At 36.7% G+C, this 18,510-nt stretch overlaps 1 protein-coding gene and 2 pseudogenes across 1 annotated transcript; all 3 read right to left on the bottom strand.

The window, feature by feature from the left end:
- Window positions 1–465: 465 nt before the first annotated feature.
- LOC132170098 (uncharacterized GPI-anchored protein At1g61900-like) lies at window positions 466–3,964 on the bottom strand. The gene is made up of 8 exons (XM_059581004.1): window positions 3,961–3,964; window positions 3,648–3,827; window positions 2,902–3,507; window positions 2,211–2,456; window positions 2,053–2,064; window positions 1,677–1,820; window positions 1,479–1,523; window positions 466–968 (listed from the first exon to the last, which is right to left on the bottom strand). Exons 1-8 carry the CDS (start codon window positions 3,962–3,964, stop codon window positions 898–900), a joined length of 1,308 nt encoding a protein of 435 aa, XP_059436987.1. The 3' UTR covers window positions 466–897.
- Window positions 3,965–4,069: 105 nt separating this feature from the next.
- On the bottom strand, window positions 4,070–6,481 carry LOC132170099 (protein DETOXIFICATION 40-like; annotated as a pseudogene).
- A 6,592-nt stretch (window positions 6,482–13,073) lies between these two features.
- LOC132171456 (protein DETOXIFICATION 40-like) lies at window positions 13,074–17,918 on the bottom strand (annotated as a pseudogene).
- Between the last annotated feature and the right edge of the window lie 592 nt (window positions 17,919–18,510).

Below are 18,510 nucleotides of genomic sequence, written 5' to 3' on the forward strand. Positions count from 1 at the left end.
TATTTTTTTTAATTAAAAAAAAATTATGCTTAAAACGACGTCTTTTTGGGCTAGATATGTGTTGTGATTTTAGGATACAAAACGACATAGTTTTGGGGAAGGGTAAAATGAGTATAAAACATCCAAAACGACGTAGTTTAATGTTAAAGGGGTCCAAAGTGAGAGAAAACCAAAGTTCAGGGGGTCTAAGTGAGAGCTTTGAAAATTTAGGGAGAGTTTTTCAAATCGGCAGGAACTTCAGGGAGGTTTTCTGAAGTTTCCCCTGGACCACCTATGATGTACAAGAGTTCAGTAGAAACCTGCAAAAGTAGTAGGTGGCTTGTAATTAAGTTTCGCCAACCTGAATCTCCTCATCAGTCGGCTAGAGGAATCAATGCTAAAATAGAAGGGTAGTGACCCCAATAATTTTGATGAATTGCAAATAATTGAGATAATAATCATGATTTTCTCCAATCCCAAACAAGATTTAGTCAAGCCCACGCCTAGCCCAAGAGTTGGTTCTGACTAGAAAAGTGGGTCAATTGTTTTCATAAATAGATAAAGCACTGAAAAATATAGGCATTGGCCATGTTACAAACAAAGTTACAACAACAGAGCTTTTTCCTCCTACAACCTAAATTTACATAGCAATCTCAATATGGGTAATTACAACATCAATTTCCTCAAATTCCTAATTTCCTGTACAAAAATTTTATTACACCAACAGGCAAGAATCAAGAATCAATGACTAGAAACACAGTAATAAATTTACCTAAAACCCAATACACAATTGCCTTCTACTGAGAGGGCACACAGATTGGATGAAGATAGTCCTTTCTTGGACATAACATTCATCTAGTTATCCTTTGCTCTTCAAGGACTGGCAAGGTGCAATGTCCATGGGAAAACTTCTTCAAATTAGAAGAGCATTATGAGGACCATTGAGGAAGCAAAGAGCAGAAAATGTATGACATCATCGTTACAAAGTCCTGCAAAGCAAGTGAGCATCAGGTCAATGAGGGCTTGGGAAGATCCACAATGCAAAGCAACAGGTTATAGTGAGAACTTGGGATGCACAAAGTATAGTTTTCAATAACACAAGGCTTCCTCCAACCTCTTTGCCAACAAGTTCTTTGTGTTTTATTAAAATAAAGAAAGTGGGTGACTGAGGGATTCTGTTTCTCAATCTTCCCAAAAACCGGTGCCAGTCGAACTTTGCAATAAAGCCAACTCTGCCTGTGTCATTCTACTTCATGTTCTTTTCATGGAGATTGAGGTGGAAGTGTAAAGATACTTCATTACCAACTTGACGGGACCAAATTGGATTACAGGAACTTTTTCATTTTTGTATGACACAACTACCTCAATTAAGACAACTACCATTCTTGGCAAGTAAAACTATGAAACTAAGCATCTGTTCTTGTTATCCACAATTGAGGATTGCACAAATCTTAATTCACATTAGGTGAAAAGGAAAAATAAATAACAGGGATACTTACCAATCTGAGCAGATGCTGCTGCTGGAAGTGCAGGTATTTTGACAGCTAAAATCCAATACGCCAGGTTGATAAACATAACAGAAAGAAAATAAGCCTTTGTTTCACCAAAAGAACCTTAATTTTCAAAAGGAATAAGAAAGAAATTCGCAAGACCTGGCACTCTATATAAATAAATAAAATTCAATGCTTAGGACATACTTTTATTGCATGATGAACCTGGAATGTGCGATGTAGTGGGCCAGGGAGCCGGAATGTTGTCATTCAGATCACAAAGGAAGCTTACTCCTGAAGATGTGTCAAATGTTGCATCAGACGGCATGCTTGGCAAAAGACATCCAGCCTCTGCTCCATAAAAAGGACGAAGAAAAGTGAGCTAATCACAAAATTACAATCAGAAAATAATTATTTTTAGTCCATTCACTGACACAGATCTAGATTAGAAACTGAAGGTTCTATTACCAGAACTTGTGTCAGAAAAGAAAGGACACTAGAAAGAAAGGAAAAGAATAATTTCAGCATCATACTTTCGTCTATAGCTCATCAAATCGCAATGCGTATGCATTATGCACATTACCTTGATTTCCAACTGAGACGTTCAAATCATTATTCCACAGCATATCAAAACGGCCAAAAAATGACAAAACAATCATGTATTAGAATCAGCTTAGAGTCAATGTGACAGAGAACAGATATAGTTTGCTCATGAAAAGGGAATCAAGAAACACCACCAACCTTGGAGGGAGAAATCCTTGAGGCTTACATGACAGAGGGTATACACATTTTCAGTTATATTTAACTTTCTTAACTTTATTCCCAATGATGTAGCACAATCCAAGGCTTGCAAGTTGGTTATAAAACTCTGCTTTTGCAAGTGGGACACATAGCTTTCCATGGCGCTACAGCATGCTGTCTGGTTACTTATCCCATCCCCGCACCCCCTTGCAACATGCCTCATGTCAGGGAAAACCAGGGGGCAAACTGAAGCAGAAAATACAAGAGAAAAACTAAGAAAAGAAATACCATATCAGTGAGGCCAGCTCATGGGATTGGCATCACTAATTGAAACTAAACAAGTACAAGAAAATATAGCAAACAAGAACACAAAGAAATTAATATGGAATTAATTAATTTTCTAGATAAAGAATTGATCAAAGTGAACCTCAAGTAGGATTTTGCACTAACAAAAAATTTTCCTTCATCGAAATGGAGACATTGAGGCGAAAGATGCAGTGTTTTGTATTAGAGTGAGCTATCAGAGGTATGCAATATTCCGCATACTCCCACATGTAATAATTTTTCTTCTAATACATGCACTCCAATGGGTTTGTGGATACTTTAGTGTCAGGAGGTCTCTCTAACAAAACCCTAGACCAATAATCTTGAGTGAGGTACTCTGGACCTCCATGTACTAGCCGAAACTCACCTTGATTTACTTTGCAATTTGATAGTCCTCTGAGAACTTTTTTCGAACGAGAAGGATCAAGTTTACTAGCCAGCCACCGAAGGACAATACTTTTACAGTCATTTACCCTAGTCGAGTACTCAGGTAAGACGTGGGACCCATCCATGCTCAAAATCTCAGAAGCTTTCAATGCAATCCTTGTAGCAGCTTCTAATATTGCACTCTGACAAATTTGGGCGCAGCATTCTTTTACAGGATCAATCACTTCACAAGCTGCCAGAAGCTTAGAAGTATCTACTGTGTTCTCAAACTCATTAACATGTTTAACTGGGCAAGATGCTTCAGTGAGAATTGAAGCATGAACCGAGCAAATCTGTGTTAGGCTATCATTTGCACCCTGACCTATCAGAATCTGCTCAATATCTGAGAGACAAGGTTTGGCAAGGGTCCTATTTAAAGCAAGCACATTGGTTTCTTTACTTGACTGACCAATGAGAATTGCAAGAGTGGCTTCCAACTGCGGACAACAAATTACATTAGCCAGAAATGGTGCAAAAGCGGACCAGCAATCTATTGCAGTTATACCCATCAAGCTTTCAGCAGCAGAGAAGTTTAACATACAGAGCCCTGTAATGGAAGAGAGAGATAACCAAGCAGAAAACGTAAGTGAAATTCTCAAACCAAATAGCTTTAAGAATGGAATGTAAATAAAGATTTTACTAACATTAAAAAAACTACAAAAACTATATATAAATAAATTAATAGACCTGATAATTTTGGGACAGTAGCATTTGTGAAGGGTACCAATGGTGAAGGTGCAAGAAGAGGAAGAAAAGGCTGAGGAGAACCACTAGGAGAGATCTCAGGAAGAATAGCATCCATTTTTCTTACCATAAGAACAGGACCTTTAGGATGATCTAACCGGGTGCAGCAAGATTCATGGAAACCTATACCAAAAGCAAGGGAAAGTGTGGATATAATCTTGAAAATTTAAATATAGTAACAAAAAATCATACATGTATAGCTTCCTCTTGCGTTTTACAAAATTGAAGTTAAAAAGATTTGAATTGCTAGAGGCACGCATACAGAGAGATACTAGAAAATATTCTAGAGATGAAAAAGGAGTAAACTTGTAAAAACCTGAAGGGGCAATAAATATGATTCTTTACAAATTAAAACATGAAACTGACTAGAAAAGTAACCAAAAATAAAACAGTAAATCCAAGCAAAACAACCCATTAATTGCCATGCTGCACACAATGAGAGAATAATAATAATTAAAAGTAAGTCCACAAAAGGTAGTTCAATCAGTTAGGACCACGTATAATGAAGCGAAGGTCACTAGTTCGTATCTCCCTCCTTTTGTGCAGACATGTCAAAAATAAAAAATAATAATAATAAAAAAGAGCACATAGAATAAAGGCTTATTTAGCATTAGCTAGGAACAGAGGCGGATATAAAGGGTGGCAAGCTCGCACCCGCCCCTTCAAAAAGTATAGATTCTTTTTTTTTTAAAGGTAATTTTTTTAGTTTTCTTGACCCTGTTGTATCTTTAAACGTGATTCCTGAGGAATCACACTACTACTGTATCATTTTAAGGGAAAATGCTCCAGTCCTACAGCTTTTATTAACAAGAGTGTGCAACTGTTCATGTTCTGAAAGGATCCGGCTTACAAATAACAGTATGTATGTTGTAGTTTAAGCAACGGTCAAGATTGAATCTTTCAAAATATTTCTTCATTTTCTCTCTCCTATTAAAAACTTCTCAAAATAAGTTAATTTTGAGATTCAATCTTAATAACTGCTTACACTATAGCATTCATGCTATTATTTTAGGATACGGCTTACATTTAATAATAACATGTATGATGTAGTAAAAACAACGGTTAAGATTGAATCTCTCAAAATCTCTCTTCATTTTCTTTCTCTTCTAAAAGTAAGTCAACTTTGAGATTCAATCTTAACCGTTGCTTTTACTACAGCTAACATACATGTTGTTATTAAAGCCGGATCCATTTTTCTAATAACAGCATGTAAGCCAGATCCATCCAAAAGACAATTCCTTCCATTGCATGACAGAATTTAATATCATTAATGCACCTAATGACATGTCATTTAAAGTATTTAAAATGGCATGGAAACATATTTATCATGTGATTGAGGGGGTGAGGAATAGGATCATCTTCGATTCATACGAATTAGATAATATCCATAAATAGGTGTTTTCGTCTTTTTACTTTTTAAGAGGACAAAAATACAGAAAATGATCATCTCTATTTCAAAATCCCTCCATTTCCTCCATTTAGTACATTTTGAAGGGTAGTGTTGTCTAAAAGTTTTAATGATGGTAGTGCATTAAATGCAATATCCTTCAAAATGCACTAAATGAAAGAAATTGAGGGATTTTGAAATGGAGAGGATCATTTTTCCAAAAATATATTTCTAATATAACTAATGAGATATTATCCAGTTCAAATGAATTGGAGAGAATCCTAATTCTGGGGCCGAAGGTTATCTATCTTACCAGACGGCAGGAGAATCCAAAGCAAGCTCGGGGTCTGGGAGCAGCCCAGCAACCAAGACCAGAATCTGATAGTACCACGTTTCCAAACACAGCATAACGGCCGACGCCGACGACAATTTCAGGAAATCCCAGAGCCTAGAAAATGCCTGCATACTCAAGCCATTCCACGTCAGCTTACAGTTGCCGCTCACCAAGATATACACCAACTGTGCCACCACAATTATCCACCATGACAGGCTCAGCACCAACGACGAGCCGATCAACCCCATGCCCAGTTTGTACACAGCCACCCAGCTCAGCAGCAGGTGCACCACAAGCATCGCCGCCGATATGTACGCACTGGGGGCCACAATGCTCTGGGATTGGAGGAATTTTTGTATGGGGAAGTTCACAGCGTAAGCAAATATTTGCGGAATGAGTCCGTAGACGAAAACTGCTGCTGCGGACACCACAGCCGTTGATTCACCTAGTAAAAGCAATATAGGCTCTGATAGAACGTAGATCACCGTCGCTGGAATGCTAGTCAAAGTCAGCACGATCGTTGCTCTTTGCAGATAAACGCCTTGCATTTCATACCTGTGGGCTCCATATGCCTGCCCGCATAGAATCTTTACCGCGCTTCCCATGCCTAACTACACAAACAAATCAAACACACATTAATAATTCATCATTAATTTTTTATTTTTACCACCGGCCACATCATCAAAATGAGAAACGATATACCACGAGGCCGTAGGCGAAGAGTTGGATGCCGCTGTTGCCAAGAGAGGCGGCGGTGAGCTCAAGATTGCCGAGGTGGCTGGTGAAGACTCAGGTGGACAAGGACATTAAGTTGTTGATCATGCAGACGAAGACCACCGGTGCGGCAAGGCGGAAGAGGATCTTCAATTCGACGAAGGTGGCCAACCGAAGGCAATTGAGACGCGGTAACTTTGTATCCGAGAGCACCTTTTCTAACCGCGAGTCCACTACATGGGGGCCAGAAGAGATGGGTTCCGGTTCGAGCGGCTGCGCTTGGTCAGAGGCTAAGATGGGTTGGTGGAGGTGATCATGATGATCATCTTGGGAGGTGGCCATGGCTGATCGGTGATCAGCGGCGGTGAGGTGGTCGCTCTTGATGATGATGAGTAAGGAGATAAGAGGTGGAAAAAATCTTGTGGACTTTCAGTCTGGAGGCATTTTAGATCACTCCCTTGCTATTATTACAGCAGGTTTTTTTCAAAGTTTTGGCCCTAAACCTTTTGAATTCTATAACTATTAGTTGGAGCATAAAGGGTTTATGGATTGGGTGAGGGAAGACTGGAATATTCAGGTTGATGGTTTTCCTATGTATCAGTTGTATGTGAAGCTTAGATCTGTCAAAGGGGTGTTGAGAAAACAAAATGTGGCTTGTTTTGGAAATCTAAAACAAAAAGTTCTGCAGGCTCGGGATTATTTGGATTTAGCTCAAAGAGAGGTTATTGCTTCTTTTGGTAGGGCTGATTGTTTGCTTAAGGAAAGGGAGTGCCTTCATATATACTTATGTTTTCATAACAAAAGCTGAAGAATCTTTTTTGAAGCAAAAAGCTAGGAATCAATGGCTACAGCTAGGTGACCAGAATAATAGTTTCTTTCATAAATCCCTTAAAGTGCAACATGCAAAGAACACCATCACTCATTTGTGGGATGAGAACGGCCACAAAGTAGATGATGTACTGATCAAATGATCTTTAATGAGTCCAAGGCAGCTCGTATAAGACATTTGATTCCAGTTGTCATTCCTGCTGAAAAGGCAATTTTGTTGGACAAAGAAGTTACAGAAGAAGAGATCAGAGAGACTTTATTTCACATGAAAGCCAATAAGGCCCCTGGTCCTGATGGATTTTCTACTGATTTTTTCAAGGCTGCTTGGCCTATTGTTGGGAAGGAGGTGGTAGTTGCGATTCAGAATTTTTTTCTCTCTGGTTTGTTACTGAAAGAAGTTAATGCTACTATCCTCACTTTGGTTCCTATAAAGACTAACCCTTCTGCTATGGGGGATTTCAGACCAATAGCTTGCTATAATGTCATTTACAAATGCATTACAAAGATTATTGCAAATAGGATGCTGCCCCTTTTGGGAGATTTGGTGAGTATGAATCAATCAGCCTTTATTCCATCTAGAAGTACTTTTGAAAATGTCTTGTTGGCTCATAAACTTGTTAGAAATTATCATAAGGGTAAGGGGAAGCCTAGATGCACCTTGAAGGTTGACCTCATGAAAGCTTATGATTCAGTCAATTGGGCGTTCATGATCCATTGTCTTCATTGTTTTGGTTTTCCAGAGAAGTTTCCGAGTTGGATCAGGGAATGCATTACCTCTCCTAGGTTTTCGGTTTGTTTGAATAGGACTTTGGTTGGCTATTTTGAAGGAAAAAGGGTCTAAGGCAGGGGAATCCTTTGTCTCCCTATTTGTTTGTCCTAGCTATGAAAGTTTTTTCTAGGATCATGGCTGAATCTACTACTACTGCTTCGAGTTTCAAGTTTCACCCCAAATGCTTGAAAATGAAGCTTACTCATCTTTATTTTGCTGATGATTTTCTTATTTTTTCTGAAGCCAGTTTGGGGTCTATTAAGGTCATTAAAGATGCTTTGGCTGAGTTTGAGGAGTTGTCTGGCTTGAAAGCCAATCATTCAAAAAGTTCTTTTTTCTGCTCTGGTATTTCAGATAGGACTAAGCTCAATTTATTGAATGATTTGCAGATGAAGGAGGGTGTTCTCCCTATGAGATACCTTGTGGTTCCCCTAATATCTTCTAGGCTTTCTTTTACTGATTGTTATGTGCTTTTGGATAAAATTACTTCTAGAATTGATTCTTGGTTATCTAGGAATCTCTCTTATGCAGGCAGGCTTCAGTTGTTGTCTTCTGTTTTGTACTGTCTACAAGTTTATTGGACAGGTATTTTCATTCTCCCCGAGAAAATTATAAAGGCTATAGAGCATAAATTTAATCGGTTTCTGTGGAATGGAAAGTCTGTTGAGGCTACAAAAACAAAAGTGGCTTGGTCTGATGTTTGTTTTCCTAAGAAAGAGGGTGGTTTGGGGTTGAAAAGTATTGATGTCTGGAATAAAACCTCTATGCTTAGGCACATTTGGAGTTTGTTTGAAAGGTTAGGATCTCTTTGGGTGACCTGGGTTAAGGAAAAAAATTTAAAACAAAAGAGTTTTTGGAGTGTTAGCATTCCTCAGAATTGCTCTTGGTGTTGGAGGAAGCTACTTAGGTTGAGGGATACTACAAAGAAGTTTTTGAGATTTGAAGTTGGAAATGGGAAAAATATACATCTTTGGTTGGATTTGTGGCACCCTGCTAGCGTTCTTTTTGAGAAGTATGGCTTTAGAGTTGTTTATGATGCCCAAAGTAGTGTGGAGGCAAAACTATCTTCTATCATTCACAATGGAGATTGGTTTTGGAGGCCTGCTAGGTTTGAAGCTTTGGTGGATATTCAAATTCGACTTGCTGAAATCAGTTTGGGATCTTCTGATAAACCCACATGGACTGCTTCTAGGAAAGGAGTATATGTTAGTTATGATACTTGAGAGGCTCTTAGGGAAAAGAGAGGTCAAGTTGAGTGGTGGAAGTTAGTCTGGTTTTCTCTAGCTATTCCTATATAAGCAAGCTTTCATCTTATGGCTTGCCATGAAGGATAGGTTGGATACAGGAGAAAGGCTATTGAGTTGGGGTTATAAAGGAGATGTCAATTGCTCTTTCTGCAGAAATCAAATGGAGAACCACAACCATTTATTTTTTGAATGTAGTTTCTACTATAGAGTAGAAGTTTTGTATGTCCAGATGCAAAGTGGCTAACCCACCTATTATTTGGGAGGATATCATACAATTGTGTCGGCTAGGTTTTAGTTCTGCAGTGTACAATATTTGGAGAACTAGAAATGAAATTAAACATGCAGGACTCCCAAGGACAGAAGAACAGATTTTGAAGCAAATTTTATGGGAAGTTCGTGCAAGAGTTGCTGGGAAAGGAAAACTCCCAAAGACTAAGGAGAATTTGGTGCTCTGTTCCTTATGGAACCTACCTGCAAGTATACTTTGTTGATGGAAGTTACTGCAGGTTTCTGAACTTGCCTGTAACTTACTTTGTTGATGAAAGTTTGGTTTTGTCTAGTCTTTTGTAAGGGCTTGGTTTAGCCTGTTTCTGGGTTGCTGTTGGTGTTTTGCAACTTGTGTTTTTTTTGTTTAGTGTGGTTTTGGTTTTGGCCTCTGCATAGGCTGTTTTCAGCCTGCTTTGCCAGGTTTGTTTTAGGTGTTGATGTGCAATTGGTTACTGTTTTGATATATATAGTTGCTTATTCATCAAAAAGATAAGAGGTGGAAAATGGGTTAAGATTTATGACGCGTTGCATAAATGCATGAGATATATGGTCCCCTTCCTTTACAGCTTGAAAAGAGAATTTAGGGAATAAATTTCGTAAGAGCTTTGGTGGGAAGTCTTTGCCTTTTGCTGATGCTTCATGGCCGATGCTTGCGTACGTGTATCGATCGAATGTGTGCCCTCATCTACTTTGTGATCTTGCTGGAGAGTATTTGTATCCACTTACTGTAAATCAATCATTAGAGAATAATTATTATTATTAGTGTTACGTCAGTAAAATAAAATTAAAAAAATGAGATACGTTAAATCGTCATACCTTTATGAATAAATCTTAATACTATACGGAACATATTCCGTATTACCTACGTGTTTTTGTGTACGTGTGTGTATTTACTTGCTCTTAATTTTGGTAAATATTAAATTAAACAGCTTCAAATTTTGTTGGTTCAATTAAGATGGGTATATATATATATATATATATATATATATATATAACCAAAAAATGGTTTGGGTGAATTCGCTATGAGTGCTCTTAAATCTCTACTTTTTAGACTCGCTACTTTAACAAAAATAAAAAATAAAAAATAGTAAAATGAACAGTACTCACCAAATATAAAAAGTATTATTCATTCACCTATTGATTAAACAACTCATTTCTCTTTTTTTTTTGCTTTTCGTTTCTCTCTCTTCCTTTAATAGTTAAAAAAAGAATAAACAAATCTTTAAAAAGAATATTTAAATGAAATAGTGAAAGTTGATTGTTAAAATAGTGAGGCTGCTGGGGTACTCTAAAAAACTGAGTTGTTAAAATAGAAAAAAAAAAAAAAAATGTACTTTTAGTTATTTTGATGAGTAAAATTTAGTGAGGTTGAATTACCAGGTACCACGCGATTTGAGAAGCCCCTAAACTTCAAAGCCTCTCAATTTGGACCCCAGAACTTTCAATTGTAGTTAATTTGAACCCCTCCGTCAGATTTAGCAGTTAACTTTCCTGATTTATCCTTAAAAAGACTAAAATATCCCTAATTTTTTTTTTAACTTTTTTTTTTTTAATTTGTAATTAAGGGTAAATTTGAAATTTTATAAAAAAAAATTATGGGTATAAACGTCATTGTCTCACTTTTAATATTTAAAATCTGATGGAAGCCAGGATTCAAATTGTTTGCAATTGAAAATTTAAGGGTCCAAATTAAAAAAGTATTAAAGTTTAAAGAAATTTTGAAATCACTTGATAATTTAGAAGTATAAAGTAAAGTTATCCTATTAATTAACTTTCTACACGATTGGAAGATTAGATGTGGAGGCCAAAAGATCATTGAAAGTTTGTGTGACAGCAAGCAATTATGACATCATGCATGAGCTGTACGTGATGAACATTCATGCTGGATAAAACATGTTAGTTGTCTCACTTGTCTGTACTACAATATTCATGCATCGATCTTCTCGATCGGGCTGCATTTTTTTTTATCCCCCCTCGTTCTATCCCCATTTGTTGTGGGAAAAACCCACCTGATAATTTGTAAAGTGTAAAAGAATGAGAGTGTGCGTACGACGACTCCTAGTTTGCTCAGACCAGTGGGATATAGTTTGCTCACCAAAAAAAAAAAAACAAGAATCCTTGGAATAGTGTTAGATTCTTGGTATGGATAGTTAGCTGAGAATGATGAGATGGCCGCCATGGATTGTCAGTGGGTTGGGTAAGAAGCTAGAGGTAACATTAATATACTTGCCAACCGTCATTCGATGATCTTAAGCCTTTCTTTAAAATGACATGCACCTAAATTGTATGCTAAGCTTGATTAGGAATTTGGCTTTCTGAGTTGAGGGGTAAACGCGCGCATCTGAAAAGGAAACCAGCCAAAAGGCTGCATAGATAACTCTCGTGCTTCCATAGTACTCCCATGCATTTCCATTCTCTTCTCTCTTACTTTTACTGTTTATGTTTCTTTACTAGTTTTCGCATCTATTTATCGCATGTATTTTTAAGTGACTTTTCACTTAAAAGTTAAACATATAGCATTAGGCATCTCATACGTTACTTTTTCTTTTTCTTTTTCTTATTCTTATTCTTTTTTTAAATCTGAATTGAAGGACCAATGATTATGATCCCTTTCTATTTAGCAGTGCAACCATGCTCGAAGAGAGCTCAATTATAAGAATAGTTGCTGAAAGTTTCAAGACTTCCCGTCCTCGCATGCCTAGCTGTAGTGCATGTCTTGAAGAGTGAGGGACATATAATTGGGAAGCCCAAATTAATGTAGGTTCGTAGTTAGAACATGTTTGTTGTTATGTTTACTGTCGTAATGTCCTTAGGGTTATTGGGCTGACTAGCTTAGATGGACGTACATTATTAACCTGACAAAGGCCTCTTCTTCTTCTTCTTCTTCAATTTCTTACACTTTATGAACTCAATTAATTGTCATATTTTTTAAAATTCCTCTTTTCCTAATTGTCATATTTTTCAATATTTGTCTTTTCAGAAGCTTCTTTATGCAAAGAGGTAGAGTATGCAAGAGAAAGAACGGAAGAAGAGTAGAGAGTAGAAAAACCAACAAGATTTAAAAAAATATAAATAAATAAAAAATTAAGAGGAGAAAGAATGATAGAATAAAAAAACATCTTTTAACGTTTGGTGCTCGAGCGTATAGTGCTGACCAAAATTTGGTGAGCACTATAGTAGCTGACCAAATTTTTATCCAGATTGCTTAGGCGAATGCAACTCATCTTGCTATTATTTTAGCATTCCGTCTAGCCGAAATGCCGCCCCCCACCCAAAAAAACAAAACAAAAGATACAAAGAAATATTAAATCAATCCATCTAAACGTTTCAATAGGAGATGGAAAATGGTACCAAAATGGATGCCTCATGATCAGCCATAAGCATCATTGTAGGCTTATGAAGTTAAGGATGGTGGGCTTGTTACTTGATGTAAAAACGGCATGAGAAATTCTATTTATTGCATTTTTATCTCATAGTTATTTTACAATGTTATTGTAGCAATCTCGACAAACTCTTGAATTATTATTTTTTTAAGAAAAAAAAATTAATACAAATGTTGGTCGAGACTACTACATCAACATTATTAAATAATTATAAAATAAAAAATGTAATTTAGCATTACTCATGAGTAATTAATACCTCTTGATCAAGAGATTTTTTATTTATTTATTTATTTTTATTTTTTTGAAGATAATAGAAAATTTCTCATTAAGGAATCAATCAGTCGGAGTAAAATGCTCCGATATCAAAACCACACGAATACACTCAGGCGGCAAAATCAACCATGAATTATTCTCACAGTTTTTCACAGCAAACTGCGCAAGTAGATGAGCCACTGTGTTCCCTTCCCTTCTAACAAAGGAAAACTGCCACTGATCAAGAGGTATTAATTGTTCGAAAGAGGCTCCTTCTTAATGCTCTCATCCCACTTATCCAAACGCTTTTGTGCAACTTCAACCTGAAAATTTTCAAATTTCAATACCCATAATAATCACCAGGCTGCTAAATTCAATAATATGCTAAACAAATATCCAAGAAATTAAGTGGATTCTAATCAGATGTAATTTTTTTTAGAGTTATTTGTTAAAATTCCAAGAATTTAGGCAGAAAATGAGAGACATGCCAGAGGGATTAAGTAAATGCCAAATGTAGATTAATGGAATTTTTTGGGGTTGGTGGGTAATTGACTAATTAATAATATAGTCAAAATAAGAATGTTAATTGAACTTTTCTAATTTTTATTATATTTTCAGTGTCAGCATCATAATTCCACTTGGCCAATAAAATGGTCATTCCTTGCCATTATGGGTCCAGAATTTCGGCCTGATATACATTTCAATATTGTCATGATCAGAAGACATGACTTAAATGGCAACTTTATTATGTGATATATATATATTGAACAAAATGATTACTCAAGCTGCTTTTACAGTTTACCTCTTTATTCCAGTCAGTCCGAAATGTGACCCACAATAAGATGAGAGTCTGAATAAAAGTTCCCCCTATCATGCCAGACCATATACCCTGCACCAAAACCATTTTGAGCAATTTCTATTCGAAATTCAAATGTAAAGATTTAAATTTGGCTCGGGTTCAATTTCAGATGGAGCTAAACCGTTGGGATTAAGACACGTGTCAAATAACGAGACATAAGACACACGCATCTTAATTTTAACGAGCCTAATTTTAACAGAAATTAAATCGGTCGAATCGTGACATTTGTAAGCGAAAATGAGATGATGATAATGATAAAGAAAGTAATAACTCAAACCTTAGCTCCAAGGTTGAACTTGAAGCCCAGAACTGCACCCACGGGGATACCAACTATGTAGTAACATCCCACATTAACGTATGCCACAAATGCTTGCCATCCACAACCAACAGCAACTCCTTGAAAATGAAAAATGAAAAAAAAAACAAAACAAAACAAAAAAACAAAAACAAAATTAAATCCCATTCATCAGTTTTTGTCTTGTGTCTAAGTGGTCTTAGTCTTAGTCTATTCTCCATTAAGGAAAGAAGACATGCAGACAAATGAGACACAAACAAAATTCCATTGAGATTACACTTGTGTTAATTTCCGTCAGTCCTAGCTAGCTTTTGTATTTTATTCCTGGCATTCACATCACTATCCTAGCTAGCAAAAGGGAACTTAAACTCTATCTAATTTCTCTTTTTGAACGTGATTCAATGAGATTCAGAGTAAATAGAAATCATATCTAGATTACATTGTAAACGTACCATGAAAGCTCACCTAGATTAGTAGGGTGAAAAGTATTTCATTCTCTTTAGTGTGTTCTTATACTTGGAATGAGGAGGAAATTTTCTAAGCGAGCTTAATTTAAGGAAATTTTTGTTTAAAGAAATGATGAATTTAATAATTTAATTCAAATTCATTTTTTTTTACTATCTATTTTTTTGGTTGTATTTCTTATATTTTTCACATTAAAACTCCGTTTGTTTCGATGTAAAATATTTTATATTATTATGTTCTTGAATGTTTTTCAAATTCAACCCAGTCATGTGTGGTATTTCTTATTCTTTTAACCCTAAACTACTCGCTTAGGAAAAAAAAAAAAAAACCTAAACTACTTTTGCATGGGCCAGCCATGCGTGGAATTGATTACAATAACATAAATCATTAAAATTTAATTTTTTAACTATACTTTAATATTAATGTGAAATTTTAGTTTATATATGTTTATCCATTTCTGATATTTAAGTGAAGAAAATATTAATTGTTTAATTAATTACCGGATAAAACGGGTTGGATCCCATTAAGTATGATAGAGACGGCCAGGAAGGGAGAGAGTTCAGAGACAGCATTAGCAATAGTAGTGCCACTGGTGAAGACATAGCTCATGACATGTCTCAGCACAAGAACAAGGATGGCGCAGATCAAGGCGATGACGAGAGAGCTTAGAGTTACTATCACAACTGAAAATGCTGCTGATTTCGGATGCTTTGCCCCCAGCTCATTGCTCACCCTCACACTGTTATATCATTTAATACTTAATTATGTTATATATCAATAATCCCTCACCACAAAAATTTTCACATTTAATGACTCTTTAATAATGACGTTTTTTGCCCCAAAAAAAAGTTATTATTAAACTAGTGACGTTTAAATAGTGGTTTTTTTTCAAAATGACTTCAATTGTAGAGACTATAATCCAAATTAATGACGTTTGAACAGAAAAATGTAGTGCAAATGCGACATTTTAGTCAAAACGCCACCTTTTAGAACGTGACGTGTGAAAACATGTCATTAAATGTGAAAATTTTTGTAGCGACTCTTATAATTAATCTTAGGAGAAAAAAAAAAGAAAATTGAGTGGTAACAAACATGTTTGATGCATGTACTAACCTTGCGGCCGCATTGAATCCCACTGAGATCATATACGCCCATCCAGATATTGTCAAGCTGCATTAATTATATATATATATTTATGATGAGAGTATGTGCCAAAAACTTTTTTGTTAAACAAGATTTAAAATAGTATTAGAGTTAAAAGATTCTGAATTCCAATCTTGTTTCAATTCTTTACCCACCATTTAAACTGAATATTCAAGTGTTGAAGTATCTCACTTATTAAAAATGAAATTTGAGTTCACACGTTATAGAGAAAATCAATGTATTGATTACATGATTAAATTTATCGATTCTTATTGACTTAAACTTTTGAGATAAATGACGATCTAACACTTTCGCACCATATATGGCTAAGGAGGACCTATGAAATATATAGCAGGTCTTTAGCTAGAAGGGGCTATGGTGGCAAAAGTGATCATATAAAGGCAGAAGTAAGGAATGCTTGGAATGGTAGCAGAATCAATAGAAAGCACAGGTTGAATGTTACTTGTAGCCTGTAGGATATGGATCCATTTGGAGCCGCCATATATGGCCACCACAGCCTCTTTTAATTTCTTTTTCTGCACATTACTGTCTGTAAAACTTGTAGTGATGCGTCTCCATCTTATTCTATCAGAAAAATCCAAGAGATATATGGGGAAAAAAATATTATAGGGAACGAATTGTATGACCAATAAATGGATTATTTAAAAAAAAAAAAAAGAAAAAAAAAAAAAAGGAAAAGGCAAAGGCAAAGGACGTGTGAACGAAGAATCGGAGTAGATGATCTAACCAGCTTTTATTATATGTATGTTTTTTTTTTTATATAGACTTTCTTCTCCCATCCTTCAACATTTTCAAATTACCAAAGTGAGAAAATAAAAAGGAAAAACTTTATTTTAGACCTCTGAACTACTGCGCGTTTTGAGAAAATTCTTTCAAAATTCAAAAGCTCTCGATTTACACTCCTGAACTTTCAATTTCAATCAATTTACCTCACTCTATTAGTTTTACCGTTAACTTCTTACCAAAATGCTTAAAAGACTAAGTTACCCTTCAATTTTTGTTTTTTTAAAAGGAAATCAAAGGTAAATTTGAAATTTTATAAAAAAATCAAAAGTATAAACGTCATTTTATCATTTTTAACGTTTAGAATATAACGGAGGAGATAAATTAATTCAAAATTATTGAAAATTTGTGGGTATAAATTGAGAGACTTTTCAAAAACACGAGATACTTCAAATTAGTCTCACCAAATAAAAAAGAAAAAGGAATTTTGTTACCCGATGGCGAGAGCGTCCAACTCAATCTCAGCATTTGGAAGCAAGCCAGCGATCAACACAAGTATCTGATAATACCAAGTCTCGAGACAAATCATTATAGCGGATGCAGTAGACAATTTCAGAAACTCCCAGAGGCCAGAGAACGCCTGCAGGCTAAAACCATTCCACGTACGCTTGCATTTTTCACTCGTCAAGATGTACACAAACTGTGCAATCACTATGACCCACCATGAGAAACTGAGCGTCAAGGATGCGCCCAGCAGCCCCCAGCCCAGCTTGTAAATCACCAGCCAGCTCAGCAACACGTGCACCACAAACGTAGCGGCGGAGATGTAGGAGCTCGGCGCCACTATGCTCTGCGCTTGGAGGAACTTTTGGATTGGAAAATTTGCAGCGTAGGCAAAGATTTGTGGGATGAGTCCGTACACGAATATTGCAGCTGACGAAGCAATGGAGGATGATTCGCCTAGCAGGAGCAAGAGGGGCTTGGAGAAAATGTAGATGAACATAACTAGGACAGACGTCGACATCAGGAGGATCGTTGACCGCTGGAGATATACTCCAAGCATTTCGTACTTGTGCGCACCGTAAGCCTGCCCGCACAGCGTCTCCACGGCGCTCCCCATTCCAAGCTGCCCAAACAAACCTTGTAACGTGTCAGATGTACGATGAAAGATAGTAAATAAAGGAAGTGTTGGGGTTAATTAATAATTACCAGGAGGCCGAAGGCGAATATTTGGATGCCGTTGTTTCCGAGAGAGGCAGCGGCGAGCTCGAGATTGCCGAGGTGGCCGCAGAGGATTTGGGTGGACATGATGGTGAGGCTGTTGACCAAGTAAACGACGATGGCGGGGGCTGCGAGGCGGAAGAGGGTTTTCAGCTCAAGCCATGTGGCAGATTGATGGCGCCGGAAGTATGAAAGCTGCGTGTTTGATAGAACGTCTTCTAGTGCGGTGCTGATCACTGATGGCTCAACTGTTGCTGTTTTTGACTCTAATATCGTTTGATGCAGCTCATTCTCAACCGACTCCATTCTCTCTCTCTCTCTCTCTCTCTCTCTCTCTCTTTCTCTCAATGATCGTAAATATTTATAAAGGTTTACAAAGAAAGGGATTTCAGATGGAGTATAGCAACTAGGAAGGTTCCTGGAATGGAGGGTGGATGATGTTCCTCGAGAGGCCAATGAGGTGGCACACAGCCTGGCGAAATTTTCAAGATTCTGAATTTGCATGTTTCAGGAAACGATGCAAATTAAGCTGTCAAGCAGGTTAACGTACATCATCCCTGAGAGCTTAATTGAGCTCCGAGCATCAATTCCTGGAAATTCTTGGGTAGTCAAAAAAGTTTTGAGTCGTCGTCAACCCTCTGCATGTGACAGACATATATTTTCTTGTTTTCTCACTAGGCTATGATTAGGAGAAAAATTAAAATACTTTCGTCTTCCTCTAGTGCTTTTGGAAACACCGTGTTGTGAATCCATTTCTCTCGTTTACACGGTTGAGATTGTTTCATCCTGGTTGACCTTGACCGATCAAGGTGATAGATGGATATATAAAAGCACATCATTTGAACTGCTGAGTTAAGAACACAGTGTACACTATATTACCCGTGTAGTGGGATTCTTG

This window comes from Corylus avellana, chromosome ca2, assembly GCF_901000735.1.
Source record: "Corylus avellana chromosome ca2, CavTom2PMs-1.0".
NCBI classification, from domain to species: domain Eukaryota; kingdom Viridiplantae; phylum Streptophyta; class Magnoliopsida; order Fagales; family Betulaceae; genus Corylus; species Corylus avellana.